The 14583-nt window shown below is 45.9% G+C and overlaps 1 protein-coding gene across 2 annotated transcripts in view; it reads right to left on the minus strand.

Moving 5' to 3' along the window:
- The window catches only part of cacna2d3 (calcium channel, voltage-dependent, alpha 2/delta subunit 3), a 499906-nt gene that overhangs the window by 167738 nt on the left and 317585 nt on the right, over positions 1 to 14583 (minus strand). For both annotated transcript variants that reach the window (XM_031901262.1, XM_031901261.1), the window contains 2 exons: positions 11642 to 11722; positions 7896 to 7970 (listed from right to left, as the gene is read on the minus strand). In XM_031901262.1, coding sequence (XP_031757122.1) covers positions 7896 to 7970; positions 11642 to 11722 — 156 coding nt within the window. The remainder of the gene's footprint in view (positions 1 to 7895; positions 7971 to 11641; positions 11723 to 14583) is intronic.

Raw genomic sequence — 14583 nt, forward strand, 5'->3', positions numbered from 1 at the left:
TACTGAGGGAATCCATTTTCATCTGCACTTCCTACTTCCTTTTCAGAATGCTGCAAGGCACTATGGGTAGGTAAGTAACAGGAAGTGATGGCACTGAGCTCAAATTAACCCCTCAGGACACAGAATTCAGTGCAGGGGGGGGGTGCAGGGCCCCTGGATAGTGTGGGGGAAATGGCAGGGGTCCCTTGGGGGGGGATGCAGGGCCCCTGGGGCAGAAGCATGCTGATATACGATTGGGGCAGATCCCTGTGTTATATGAATTTGTTCCCTCGGACCTGGGGGCCTTCCTGAAATAAGCAGAGCCCCCTTGAACTTTGGGCCTGGGCCTATGTACTGTCTGCACACACAGAACCCGTCCAACAGAACTGGGATCACACAATTTAGCTCATAGAGATGAAGCAAACGTTACAAGATTTGGCTGTGCCGGAACGTCTCGGCTCTTCCATACGAAGGACCAATAATATTGGGGGGCAAAACGCCACTCGCCCTGCGGTTTGAGACTGTGGGGCTGAAAGGAGGTTTCATCCAATGGAAATGTGAAAGGTTCTGGGATAATAAGCCCCTGGGGCTGGGAGCTGTATAGGGAAGAGCGAAGCTGTCCTCTTTCGTTTCGCCAAAAAATTCCCAAAACTGTGGAAAAATTAGCGAAACAGCAAAAGATTTGCGAAACGCGGGTTCTGGGCACCAACCAATATAATGCCGAGAGAAGGCAGCGGAGCTGTGAGGATGAGGCCCACGCACCGGAGCGCGCAGCCGGCCAATCGGGGGTTTGGATCACAGGGTGGGAAAGGGGCCAAACCTGGAGTGGGGAGGCAGCCGAGCCAGGATCAGATAGCGAGAGTCAGAAAAGCCAGAACCAAGATACCGGAGCGAGCGGGAAGTAAGGGGAGCCAGGATCAGATTACTGGGGGCAGAAAATCAGCAGAACCAGGGGGTCACCGAGACTAAAGGGGAGTAAGGACCGGCCTCAAACTGGGATCCCTGTCAGGAACACTGGGAACTGGGGGCTTCACTGATATATATATACTGATATACTTACTGGTACATATACTCCTATATATACTGATATACTTACTGGTACATATACTCCTATATATACTGATATAATAACTCATATATATATATACTGATATACTTACTTATATATATACTCATACACTTACTGATATATATACTGATATACTTACTGGTACATATACTCCTATATATACTGATATAATAACTCATATATATATATACTGATATACTTACTTATATATATACTCATCTACTTACTGGTACATATACTCCTATATATACTGATATACTTACTGGTACATATACTCCTATATATACTGATATACTTACTGGTACATATACTCCTATATATACTGATATACTTACTGGTACATATACTCCTATATATACTGATATACTTACTGGTACATATACTCCTATATATACTGATATACTTACTGGTACATATACTCCTATATATACTGATACACTTACTGGTACATATACTCCTATATATACTGATATACTTACTGGTACATATACTCCTATATATACTGATATACTTACTGGTACATATACTCCTATATATACTGATATAATAACTCATATATATATATACTGATATACTTACTTATATATATACTCATACACTTACTGATATATATACTGATATACTTACTGGTACATATACTCCTATATATACTGATATACTTACTGGTACATATACTCCTATATATACTGATATACTTACTGGTACATATACTCCTATATATACTGATATACTTACTGGTACATATACTCCTATATATACTGATATAATAACTCATATATATATATACTGATATACTTACTGGTACATATACTCCTATATATATACTGATATAATAACTCATATATATATATACTGATATACTTACTTATATATATACTCATACACTTACTGATATATATACTGATATACTTACTGGTACATATACTCCTATATATACTGATATACTTACTTATATATATACTCATCTACTTACTGGTACATATACTGATATATTTACTGGTATAATAACGTATACTGATATAATAACTCATATATATATACTGATATAATTACTAATATATACTGATAAAATAACTCATATATATACTAATGTAATAACATATATATACTGATATATATACTAATATACTTACTGATATATATCCTCATATAATAGCTATATAATATATATATACTGATGTAATAACTGATATACACAGAAATAATAACTTATATATACTGTATACTTATATGTAAACAAATATATACTGATAACATAACTGATATTTACTGATATAATAATTGATAGGGACCAACCTGCTGCCCCCCCCCCGTGCCTTTAACTCCGACTGTGCCGTTGCGCTGTGCTGGTTGCACCACCGGCAGGAAAAATCCCTATAATAAAGTTATTATTTGTTCTCAATCTATTTCTCCCTAAATCTGAGCTTCCTTTGCCTTCTTCTTGCTCCTCAATGCCAACCCCCCCCCCCGCTAGCAGCCCCACACCCCAGGGCTCTCATTGCATTGGGGGCACCCACGGGGGGAGATCCTACCCAAACAGGCCTAGTGCAAAATCAGTATGGCATTTCCTACTTCTGTGCCCAGCTATACAGCCCTGCTCTTCCGAGCAACTTGCATTGCATGCTGGGATAAAAGTGAGGCTTGTGGGCCCAGTATTGCGCTTTGCACACACACTGACCCCCCTTCCCAGCGCGCCGCCGTCCGTTCATCTTTAATTTCCCCTTTTTATTATTCCTTATTAATCTGCTTAGTTTTTATCTTCATTTAAACCATCTTGTGCTGCTAACGGTTCAACCCCCCGATATTCCCGCTTTCACCCACCCCGTCACCTTGGCTCTGGTTCCAGAAAATATTAAATATTACCCTCAGCTTTTCTTTACATGGAATGCACATAAAAAAGCAAAACCCCAAAGCAGGCACAAATCAGGCCGATATTCAGATCTGGTTTGAATAAATCAGAAAATTAAATCAGCAATAAAATGCAGAGAAGATTGCGTTTCAGGCCTGGGAGGGAAGCGCAGAGCGGCAGCGCCACCTTCTGGAACAGCGGGGAATCTACTGGGGAAAATCCTACCTCTGTTTCTCTTTGGTTCTTCAATTCAGTCCAATTCAGTCCAATTCAGTCCAATTCAGTCCAATTCAGCCAGACACAAATCTGATGGACTGGCCAATGGGCCGCTCTTTCTGCTTATGGCACTTTATTCTTTAACCCTTTCCATCTTACATTTGGCCCAGCAAAGCTCAATCAGGAACAAAGGGACCACCTGATGGTTCTTCTGCCCAATCCCTGGGGCTCAGTTTCTCAACCCAAACGCATGTCAGCCCAGTGGGGCTCATTTATCAACACCGGGTAAATTTGCCCATGGGCAGTAACCCATGGCAACCAATCAAATGGTTGCATTCATTGTTCTACCTGCAGTTGGTTAAAAAATGCCAATCACTGGTTGGTTGCTATGGGTTACTGCCCACAGGCAAATTTGCCCAGTGTTGATAAATGAGCCCCAGTGCCATGCACAGTGGTGCCACTTACCTTGGCGCAATCATATTTATTTAGTAAACGGTGACATCTACGGGGACAGTTGCAAAACCCAATAACCCCCTCCCCCTGCGCAAGCAAAATCCCCCCATTCAGCTTCCCCGCCCCCCCGCGTGTACAGCCGCGTTTCTCTGGCACATTTCTACCCGGACGTTAGAGGTTTCCCTGAATCTCTGTGTATTTAACCTTTAGCCCCACAGAAAGCTGAGCCATTGCCCCTTCTGCTCAACTCCATTAGCCCAATGCCCCCCCCCCCCCCCCCAGCTCTCTCATTGGGATATATGTTTCCCTTACTGTAAGATATTCTAGGGCCCCCCAATATCCCAGCCACCCCCTTCATCTGCATTTATTTCTTTTTCACTGCTCCACATTTGGAGTGAGTGCTTATTTGTGCCCTGGGTACCCCTGGAACTATAGCGGGGTGACTGTTACCCCAATGTTTCTATATATCTGTAACCTTGTTATGGGCTAAGGGGGCCCAGCCTGAAGGCCAGTTAGGGGGGGATTTGGGGTGAGTGCTTATTTGTGCCCTGGGTACCCCTGGAACTATAGCGGGGTGACTGTTACCCCAATGTTTCTATATATCTGTAACCTTGTTATGGGCTAAGGGGGCCCAGCCTGAAGGCCAGTTAGGGGGGATTTGGGGTGAGTGCTTATTTGTGCCCTGGGTACCCCTGGAACTATAGCGGGGTGACTGTTACCCCAATGTTTCTATATATCTGTAACCTTGTTATGGGCTAAGGGGGCCCAGCCTGAAGGCCAGTTAGGGGGGGATTTGGGGTGAGTGCTTATTTGTGCCCTGGGTACCCCTGGAACTATAGCGGGGTGACTGTTACCCCAATGTTTCTATATATCTGTAACCTTGTTATGGGCTAAGGGGGCCCAGCCTGAAGGCCAGTTAGGGGGGATTTGGGGTGAGTGCTTATTTGTGCCCTGGGTACCCCTGGAACTATAGCGGGGTGACTGTTACCCCAATGTTTCTATATATCTGTAACCTTGTTATGGGCTAAGGGGGCCCAGCCTGAAGGCCAGTTAGGGGGGATTTGGGGTGAGTGCTTATTTGTGCCCTGGGTACCCCTGGAACTATAGCGGGGTGACTGTTACCCCAATGTTTCTATATATCTGTAACCTTGTTATGGGCTAAGGGGGCCCAGCCTGAAGGCCAGTTAGGGGGGATTTGGGGTGAGTGCTTATTTGTGCCCTGGGTACCCCTGGAACTATAGTGGGGTGACTGTTACCCCAATGTTTCTATATATCTGTAACCTTGTTATGGGCTAAGGGGGCCCAGCCTGAAGGCCAGTTAGGGGGGGATTTGGGGTGAGTGCTTATTTGTGCCCTGGGTACCCCTGGAACTATAGTGGGGTGACTGTTACCCCAATGTTTCTATATATCTGTAACCTTGTTATGGGCTAAGGGGGCCCAGCCTGAAGGCCAGTTAGGGGGGGATTTGGGGTGAGTGCTTATTTGTGCCCTGGGTACCCCTGGAACTATAGCGGGGTGACTGTTACCCCAATGTTTCTATATATCTGTAACCTTGTTATGGGCTAAGGGGCCCAGCCTGAAGGCCAGTTAGGGGGGGATTTGGGGTGAGTGCTTATTTGTGCCCTGGGTACCCCTGGAACTATAGCGGGGTGACTGTTACCCCAATGTTTCTATATATCTGTAACCTTGTTATGGGCTAAGGGGGCCCAGCCTGAAGGCCAGTTAGGGGGATTTGGGGTGAGTGCTTATTTGTGCCCTGGGTACCCCTGGAACTATAGCAGGGTGACTGTTACCCCAATGTTTCTATATATCTGTAACCTTGTTATGGCTAAGGGGGCCCAGCCTGAAGGCCAGTTAGGGGGGGATTTGGGGTGAGTGCTTATTTGTGCCCTGGGTACCCCTGGAACTATAGTGGGGTGACTGTTACCCCAATGTTTCTATATATCTGTAACCTTGTTATGGGCTAAGGGGGCCCAGCCTGAAGGCCAGTTAGGGGGGATTTGGGGTGAGTGCTTATTTGTGCCCTGGGTACCCCTGGAACTATAGCAGGGTGACTGTTACCCCAATGTTTCTATATATCTGTAACCTTGTTATGGGCTAAGGGGGCCCAGCCTGAAGGCCAGTTAGGGGGGATTTGGGGTGAGTGCTTATTTGTGCCCTGGGTACCCCTGGAACTATAGCAGGGTGACTGTTACCCCAATGTTTCTATATATCTGTAACCTTGTTATGGGCTAAGGGGGCCCAGCCTGAAGGCCAGTTAGGGGGGGATTTGGGGTGAGTGCTTATTTGTGCCCTGGGTACCCCTGGAACTATAGTGGGGTGACTGTTACCCCAATGTTTCTATATATCTGTAACCTTGTTATGGGCTAAGGGGGCCCAGCCTGAAGGCCAGTTAGGGGGGGATTTGGGGTGAGTGCTTATTTGTGCCCTGGGTACCCCTGGAACTATAGCAGGGTGACTGTTACCCCAATGTTTCTATATATCTGTAACCTTGTTATGGGCTAAGGGGAGGCAGTAGGAATGTTACAGTGACAGAGATGTTATTTTTACCCCAGACCAGCAGCTCTCTCTGTATAATCTCCTATATTACTATTTAAGCCACATTATGGAGTAGATGGTAATTTATCTAAAATTCGTATTTCCTCAGAAATAAAGGAAGGCTTTATGGGTTGATGACTTTAGACTTCACATTTTTCAGCGTATTTCAACACTTTTCCTGCAAGGCTCATACACATGCCAGACCAACAAAAGGGGTCCGACTTGACTCGAGTCCAAGTAGGGAATCAGATACCGACCTGTTTACTCTGTTTCACTGACAGAAAGAAATATTTGATTTCACAGGCGCAGGTATTTATGTGCTTTTTAAACAAACGTAACGTATTTCATCCTATTCCAGTGAATTCCATGAGTAATTCCAGAAAGATCTACAGCACAGGGTCTATATACCAGGATTACACGGAACATTCAATAAGACACGTACTGTATATACTTGGCTGTAATTGGCTCCGAGCGTTTCACTATAAATATCTATATAGAGCCAGCACTTTGTGTTAGTAAAGTTGGTCAGAGGGAGCTGAATATCCATAGCCAGAGTAGCCAGTGATCCCAACCAGTGGCGCGGGGGCAACATGGTGCTCCCAGGGGGCTCAAAGCAGGTGGCCTCAATTGGTTTTGGTTGCATAAAAATTGGCTGTATTGTCAAACAGAACCTCCTGTAGGCTGCCAGTCCCCATTGGGCTACCAAATAGCCAATCACAGTCCTTATGGGTCACCCGCAGATAAGTTTCTTTTAGGAGCACTCAGGGTGGGGTTTGGTGGGTGGTCCTCGGCGGGAGGGGGGGTGTAGGGGCCCCTGAGGCAGAAGCCCCGGTGGGCCCTGCACCCCCCAGTCCAACCCTGAACCCAAGGAGCATAGGGTATGGGAGAGTCGGGTATAAGAATGTAGGGTGGGGGGTATAGGGTATGGGAGAGTAGGATATAAGAATGTAGGGTGGGGAGTATAGGGTATGGGAGAGTCGGGTATAAGAATGTAGGGTGGGGAGTATAGGGTATGGGAGAGTAGGATATAAGAATGTAGGGTGGGGAGTATAGGGTATGGGAGAGTCGGGTATAAGAATGTAGGGTGGGGAGTATAGGGTATGGGAGAGTAGGATATAAGAATGTAGGGTGGGGAGTATAGGGTATGGGAGAGTCGGGTATAAGAATGTAGGGTGGGGGGTATAGGGTATGGGAGAGTAGGATATAAGAATGTAGGGTGGGGAGTATAGGGTATGGGAGAGTAGGATATAAGAATGTAGGGTGGGGGGTATAGGGTATGGGAGAGTCGGGTATAAGAATGTAGGGTGGGGGAATGTAAGATACTGTATGGGAGAGTTGGATCTGGGCATGTAGGTTATGGGTGGGTAAACTGTTTGTGGTTAGGACTCCATCAGAAAGGATTGTAGGAATGATATGAAACTGTAAATATATCATTTTGGAAGGGGGCTTTGCAGTTAACAGAATTAGGTTGACTATTCAGGGCAGACTGCACCCTACATGTAGGAGATTGGGCGGCATTGTAACCTGGTACAGAGGTGGGAAATAGCTCAGTGCGCAGTGAAGATGGAATCAGTATCAGGAAAGGGCCCATAAGAGAGAGAGTTATAAGCAGCTGGTTATTTGCTGGTTACTGGTTAGTGGACTTTCCCCACATGAACCCATTTGTCATTGTAATTACAGCACATAGAATCTCCGTTACCAATCCTGACACAGAAAAGGGAATAAAATGTATTACGACGTTAGGACTCCAACTCCAAAACCAAGAAATGATTTTACTCAGCGGGAACTTACCAGGGGCCTGAGCTCCGGGTGGGTCAGGATATATCCATTGTTTGTAATGGCAAAGGCGTAACCGTGAATTCCCAGCTGGAACAGAAAGGACACAATATAAGTCACAGGCCGATCCCATAAATCCCAGTAGCGCTTATTCCTGTAATATAACTAGAGGGCTGCCCCATTGCCCCACTGGGGTAATTAACCTTTAAACAAACTGACCCTAGAAACCAGCAACAAGTTAAATAGTTAAAATCTCACAACAAATGGCTTAAGGGGGCCCAGTCCATGAGGGGGAGTAGTGGGCGCTCAGGTACTACCCTACTACTGCTTTACTACTTGGCTCAGCTCTAATCAAGTGTGAAGTCCTAGCAAGTCCAAAATAACTTAATGATGTTCCCAGAAGGCCTCATATTCTATCATTTTGCCTTGAGATTCATCTCTGTTACAGTCAATGAAAAATGCTTCACCAATGTTCAGCTCCACTTCACCAACCCCTCTACCCTCTCAACCTCTCTTCCCCACACCCTGCCATCCACCCCCTCCAATGACTCCCACCACAAATTGCAGTTTAAAAAATGATTATAAATAATTGTTCTGACCTTGAAAGACCTCCATAAAATATGTTTGTCCTTTATTTTTCTCTCTAAACTATGTTCTCCACCAATGATCTCCATCTTTGCTCCTCATACATTCTCTCCACCCAAATAAACCTCCAGGATTTCCCCAAAGCAGAACCCCTTCTCTGGAACTCTTCTTCTCCCCTAGCTCCTCAAGGCTCCGCTCCTCTTTACCTGTCTTCCAGCAGTACCTAGTCCCATCCTTGTTCCTCCAAACAACTATTAGCTCCACTTGCTTTCCTTAGCACTAATTATACAGTACATTTATGCTTTACTTCTCCAACCTCCTCTAACTAACGGTGACAAGATGTGTCTCTGGTTTCCCCCTACTCATTCCTTGTGTATCAACCCAGTCCCCTAGATTGTAAGCTCTCATGGGCAGGGTCTCCACCAATGATCTCCATCTTTGCTCCTCATACATTCTCTCCACCCAAATAAACCTCCAGGATTTCCCCAAAGCAGAACCCCTTCTCTGGAACTCTTCTTCTCCCCTAGCTCCTCAAGGCTCCGCTCCTCTTTACCTGTCTTCCAGCAGTACCTAGTCCCATCCTTGTTCCTCCAAACAGCTATCAGCTCCACTTGCTTTCCTTAGCCCTAGTTATATATTCATGCTTTACTTCTCCAACCTCCTCCAACTTCTCCAATTCCTTGTGTATCACCCCACCCCTCTAGATTGCAAGCTCTCATGGGCAGGGCCCTTTGCTCATCTTGGTGTGCTTATGGTTGCCAAAGTTTTTGGCACTGGATTGTATCTGTTTGTTGCACAGTTGTTACTCCCCCATTATTGGGGTGAAGGAAACATTGGCACATTATGTTTTTTGGGGTCAGCAGAAGGAACCCTAAGCAACACGTTACCCAAGGAAATCTTGCCCACCCACCACAAAACACCTGTATCCCATCCGCCTGTTTTATCCCCATCTGTTCTTGTGTAATGTTCCGGCAGAACGTTTCAGTTAACTTGTTGCAGAAAGGAAAGAGACGAAATGGAAATCATAGACTCTGCACTTGTTTATATTCTCTAACAGCCCCTCCAAGAATCATTTTTATTATGCGATGACACAGATTATCCAATAAGTCAGCAAATGTTATGAGCGAAACCTCACCAGCTATTTTACTTGGGGTCAGGATCAAAGGAGGAGAATAAGTGCAAGTCTTTTATATTCAATGTGCGGTTACTTAGAGTGCAGATCTAGAGAGTGCCGGGAAACCCGTCTCTTCCAAAAAGAAACAGTATTTGATCAATGGAGGGTTTGGATGCAAAAGCTTTTGCTGCTTTTTTTCTGTCTTGTTCAAGTAAGAGACCAAATATGAGGCCTCAGATCATGGGAATCCCAGTGTAAACCATTGATATAGAATGGGTCCCCCATTCCCTGTGCCCCTCCAGCAGTCTCCCTGGGCTACCAGACTCCCACGTCATAGCTCTGCTCCAACTGGTGATGTCAACAAGTATGGTCACTGGCGGAGCAGCAATTTGATTGGCTGGGCGTGGGACAATTGTTTGGGGGAACATTAAAGGAGCAGGTCTGGGTCATGCCATTTTAGGGTTACCCCAATTAAGTCTACCCTAGTAACTGGGGATATGTGATGCAGGTTAATACTTGTAGTGTTCTTCAGACATGTTGGGTCCCCTTTGCAGTCAAAAGTTGGTGTGGGTTCCCTATTATCTCATAACAAGGCCACAGACTTATGTATTACGGCCCTAACAGACCCTCTCCTATAGTTGCAGGACAGTAAATAATCCCTGTTACCCAAATGTCACCATAACTGACCTTTCCCATCACTCAAGGTGACTCCTACATTCGCCCCCAATCCATTCAGTTTATCCGTTCATCATCTTTTTATGTCTTGGGGTTCTACATGTTCTACATTTAGCAGCTAAGTCTGGCATGTACGGGTCGGTCTCTTAATGTAACGTGTGTATAAATGAGAGAGCCAAGGAAGAGTTGGTCATAATGAAGAGCTGGTCATAATGAAGAGCTGGTCATAATGAAGAGCTGGTCATAATGAAGAGCTGGTCATAATGAAGAGCTGGCCATAATTAAGAGCTGGTCATAATGAAGAGTTGGTCATAATGAAGGGTTGGTCCTAATGAAGAGCTGGTCATAATGAAGGGTTGGTCCTAATGAAGAGCTGGTCATAATGAAGGGTTGGTCATAATGAAGAGTTGGTCATAATGAAGGGTTGGTTATAATGAAGAGTTGGTCATAATGAAGGGTTGGTCCTAATGAAGAGCTGGTCATAATGAAGGGTTGGTCATAATGAAGGGTTGGTCATAATGAAGAGTTGGTCATAATGAAGGGTTGGTCCTAATGAAGAGTTGATCATAATGAAGGGTTGGTCCTAATGAAGAGTTGGTCGTAATGAAGGGTTGGTCCTAATGAAGAGTTGGTCGTAATGAAGGGTTGGTCATAATGAAGAGTTGGTCAAAATGAAGAGTTGGTCAAAATGAAGAGATGGTCATAATGAAGGGTTGGTCCGAATGAAGAGTTGGTCATAATGATGAGCTGGTCATAATGAAGAGATGGTCATAATGAAGAGTTGGTCATAATGAAGAGTTGGTCCTAATGAAGGGTTGGTCCTAATGAAGATTTGATCATAATGAAGGGTTGGTCATAATGAAGGGTTGGTCATAATGAAGAGTTGGTCATAATGAAGGGTTGGTCCTAATGAAGAGTTGATCATAATGAAGGGTTGGTCCTAATGAAGAGTTGGTCGTAATGAAGGGTTGGTCCTAATGAAGAGTTGGTCGTAATGAAGGGTTGGTCATAATGAAGAGTTGGTCAAAATGAAGAGTTGGTCAAAATGAAGAGATGGTCATAATGAAGGGTTGGTCCGAATGAAGAGTTGGTCATAATGATGAGCTGGTCATAATGAAGAGATGGTCATAATGAAGAGTTGGTCATAATGAAGAGTTGGTCCCAATGAAGAGTGTGTCCAACTGGGTAGATTAGAGGTGGGTCCCCGATGTTATTACAATTGTTAGAGGAACGTATTCCTCATAGAAGGACATTATTCCAATAGAAGAACCCACCTGTGAAATGAGAAGGACTCTCCCTTCTATCTTGAAGACCCAAAGGCCCAGGGCCCCCAGCAATGGGTGTGGCCTGGATCTATTACACCAATAACATTCACTTATAGATTTACCTTATATTTTGGAATGGCCTTCATCAGTTCTTTCACTGGTACATCCGTGCCGACGACGCCCAACAGAACCCCCTTTGATCTCTGCACAAACAGAAGAGAAAAGGCTTCAGAGAGAGAGGTAACCAATCAACAGGGAGAATCACAGACGTGCGCTAATTATTTTCACGTTGTCATAAATCCATGAAATGACAGTTTGCAGCTGGGGGGGGGGGCTTTGTTCTGCCGACATCTTAAAGGAGAAGCAAATGAAGAGGAACAGCTGTCACTGGTGTCTCTGGCGAGAGCGTTGGGATTGTAACAGGAATATTCCTCTTGAAATTAACCCTTTATATGCTGAAAGTTCTACAAAAGTTATGGAATGGCCTATTCTTAGCAACTTTTCAATTGGTCTTCATTATTTATTGTTTTTAAATTATTTTCCTTCTTTCTTTAATATTTTTCAGCTTTCAAATGGGGGTCACTGACCCCGGCAGCCAAACCCTATTGCTCTGTGAGGCTCCAGTTTTATTGTTATTGTTACTTTTCATATTCCCGTCTCTCTTTCAAACCACTGCCTGGTTGCTAGGTTATATTGGGCCCTAGCAACCAGATAGCTGCTGAAATCACAAACTGGAGAGCTGCTGTAATTCAAAAACAGCAAATAAAAAATGAAGACCAATTGCAAATTGTCTCGGAATTGCTCTCTACATCAGACTAAAAGGTCATTCAAAGGGGAATTACCCCTTTAATAACACTAAGGGGTATATTTATCATACTGTGTAAAAAGTGGAGTAACACATTACCGGTGATGTTGCTCATAGCAGCCAATCAGATGCTTTGCTTTGGGTTTCTAACTGTTGAAATCTAATTGCTGATTGGTTGCCCTGGGCAACATCACCGGTAATGCTTCACTCCAATTTTTACACAGCCTGATAAATATACCCCAAAGGGCAATGGCATGCAGATGTACTGGGTGCCATTGCCCCATCGTCAGACTGGGCCCAGATCCGATCCCCCCCAGGGCGCTCCCACGATCTCCCAACGTGCCACAGGTAAGTTTCTTTTAGGAGCGCTTGGGGGGGGTCAGAGGGTCTTGGGGGCATCTGGGAAGGGGGTAAAGGCAGTGGGGGTCATTGGGGGGTACAAGGGCCCCTGAGAAGCCCCGGTGGGACCTGCACCCCCAAATCCGACCTGCACTGAGAGAGAGAACAGGTGAGAATGAAGCCTCAGCGCTACCCGCACTTCATCTGTTTATGGAAAATGAGGTTCCGGATTTTCTCCCAGAGAATTCCAATCATGGGGCCCCGGGCAGGCGTCTCCTTATCTCTAGAACTTGCCCAGAGCCCGACGCGTTTCTGGCAATACGTAAATATTCCGCATTCCACACAACTCTCTCCCCGAGCTCTGACTCTCATCATCACACAAATCCCTTCTCTTCTTCTGCCCCGACATTTACACCCCCCGCCAGCTGTTTCCCAGAACTATTTCTGCGGCTCAAAGGGCGTCGGGAGATGGGCAGCAACGCCAGGCTTGTACCAATGGGGTGGCATTAGGGTAATAAGGCATATCCCTTACGAAGATGCGCCATAATATTGCCGCAGGGGGTGAGAAAGCAGAGTACGTGCAGCTTGGGGCATTTATATAAAGCCGTGTAAAATCAGCGGCGTTAGAATCAAATTTTTGTGGTGTAAAATGTTTACGCAGCTTTATAAGTAGCCCCCATATGTGCCCGTTATGGCTGGTAAATTAGCTAATTTGGCCATTCGGGCACCATACGGCTCAGCACTGCTGGGCGATACTGTATTAATGCCTAAAGCAGATGTTTAGTAAAGTGCCCCCTAGTGCCCCGGTAACTGAGCAGTAGTGATGGGGCAAATTTTTCACCGGGCGCGGAGAAATTCCACATTTCGCCATTGGTGAATTTTTTTTTGCAAAAATTAGCAAAATGGGACAGATTCGCTGATCAATACTCCGCAGCTTGTTGCCCACGTGCTGCCCCCCCCCAGCCCCCCTGTGTGCAGCTCTAATGAATGCAGACTGTGTATCATAAAGGGCAACTATCACCCTAAAATTGCTTCTCCTGACAGAGGTGCGGGTTAATAAAGCCCCCACTCCGGTTGCGGGAACAATAGTCTTTTTTTTTTTTTTTAAATAGTCCCCTACAGTGTTAGGCTGCCCGCAATGGGAGGGAGCTCCCTGGCACCGGAGTGGGGGTTCTATTAGCTGCACCTCTGGTGGGGGAAGCAATTTTAGGGTGATAGGGCCCCTTTAAAAAAGTGCACCCACTTCCTGCATTTTGCACCTTATCCCATTCCTGTTAAATGTGTCCAAAGTGCACCGACCTGTTTGGGAAGGTGCTATAAACAATTAGTGAAATGAAGGGGTGCTGGGGCATATAGGAGGAGGGGCAGGGGCATATATGCCAGGCTGCCCTTCAAAGTATCACTAGGGGTCATTAACAGTGAAGAACACAATGTGCAAGACGTGCAAAAAGGGTGCAATCAGCCATTAGGCACCAGGTGTTTAGTGTGCAAAGTCAGGGTCAGACTGGGCCGCCGGGCCACTGGGAAAAACCCCCGTGGGCCCTGGCCCTAGTGGGTCTCCAGCAGGCCAGACCCAACCCTTGCCGGCACTCCCTCTGCCCGACCGTTCCTCCCCTTGATGCGTAAAATGTATTGACGCGTAAAATGTATTGGCGCGTCGGGTGGGGGACCCTGCAGGGGGTTAGGGGGGTCCCTGCGGGGGGGTTAGGGGACGTGGCTGGTGGGGGCACCTGCAGGGACCCTGGGGTCTGACCCTGTGCAAAGTGCAGAACAAGCGAAGGCTTTGTGAGGGGCACAGGAGCCAATGAGCAGAGACCTGTCGAAGGGACGAAGGGTGGCTTGTAAGTGCCCCCTCTCCTGTCCCATAAGCGGGGCATCATTCAGACTCACAGGTTAGGGGGCAGTAGGAGACGCAGGCCA

Source organism: Xenopus tropicalis, chromosome 4 (assembly GCF_000004195.4).
Source record: "Xenopus tropicalis strain Nigerian chromosome 4, UCB_Xtro_10.0, whole genome shotgun sequence".
In the NCBI taxonomy this organism is placed as follows: Eukaryota; Metazoa; Chordata; class Amphibia; order Anura; family Pipidae; genus Xenopus; species Xenopus tropicalis.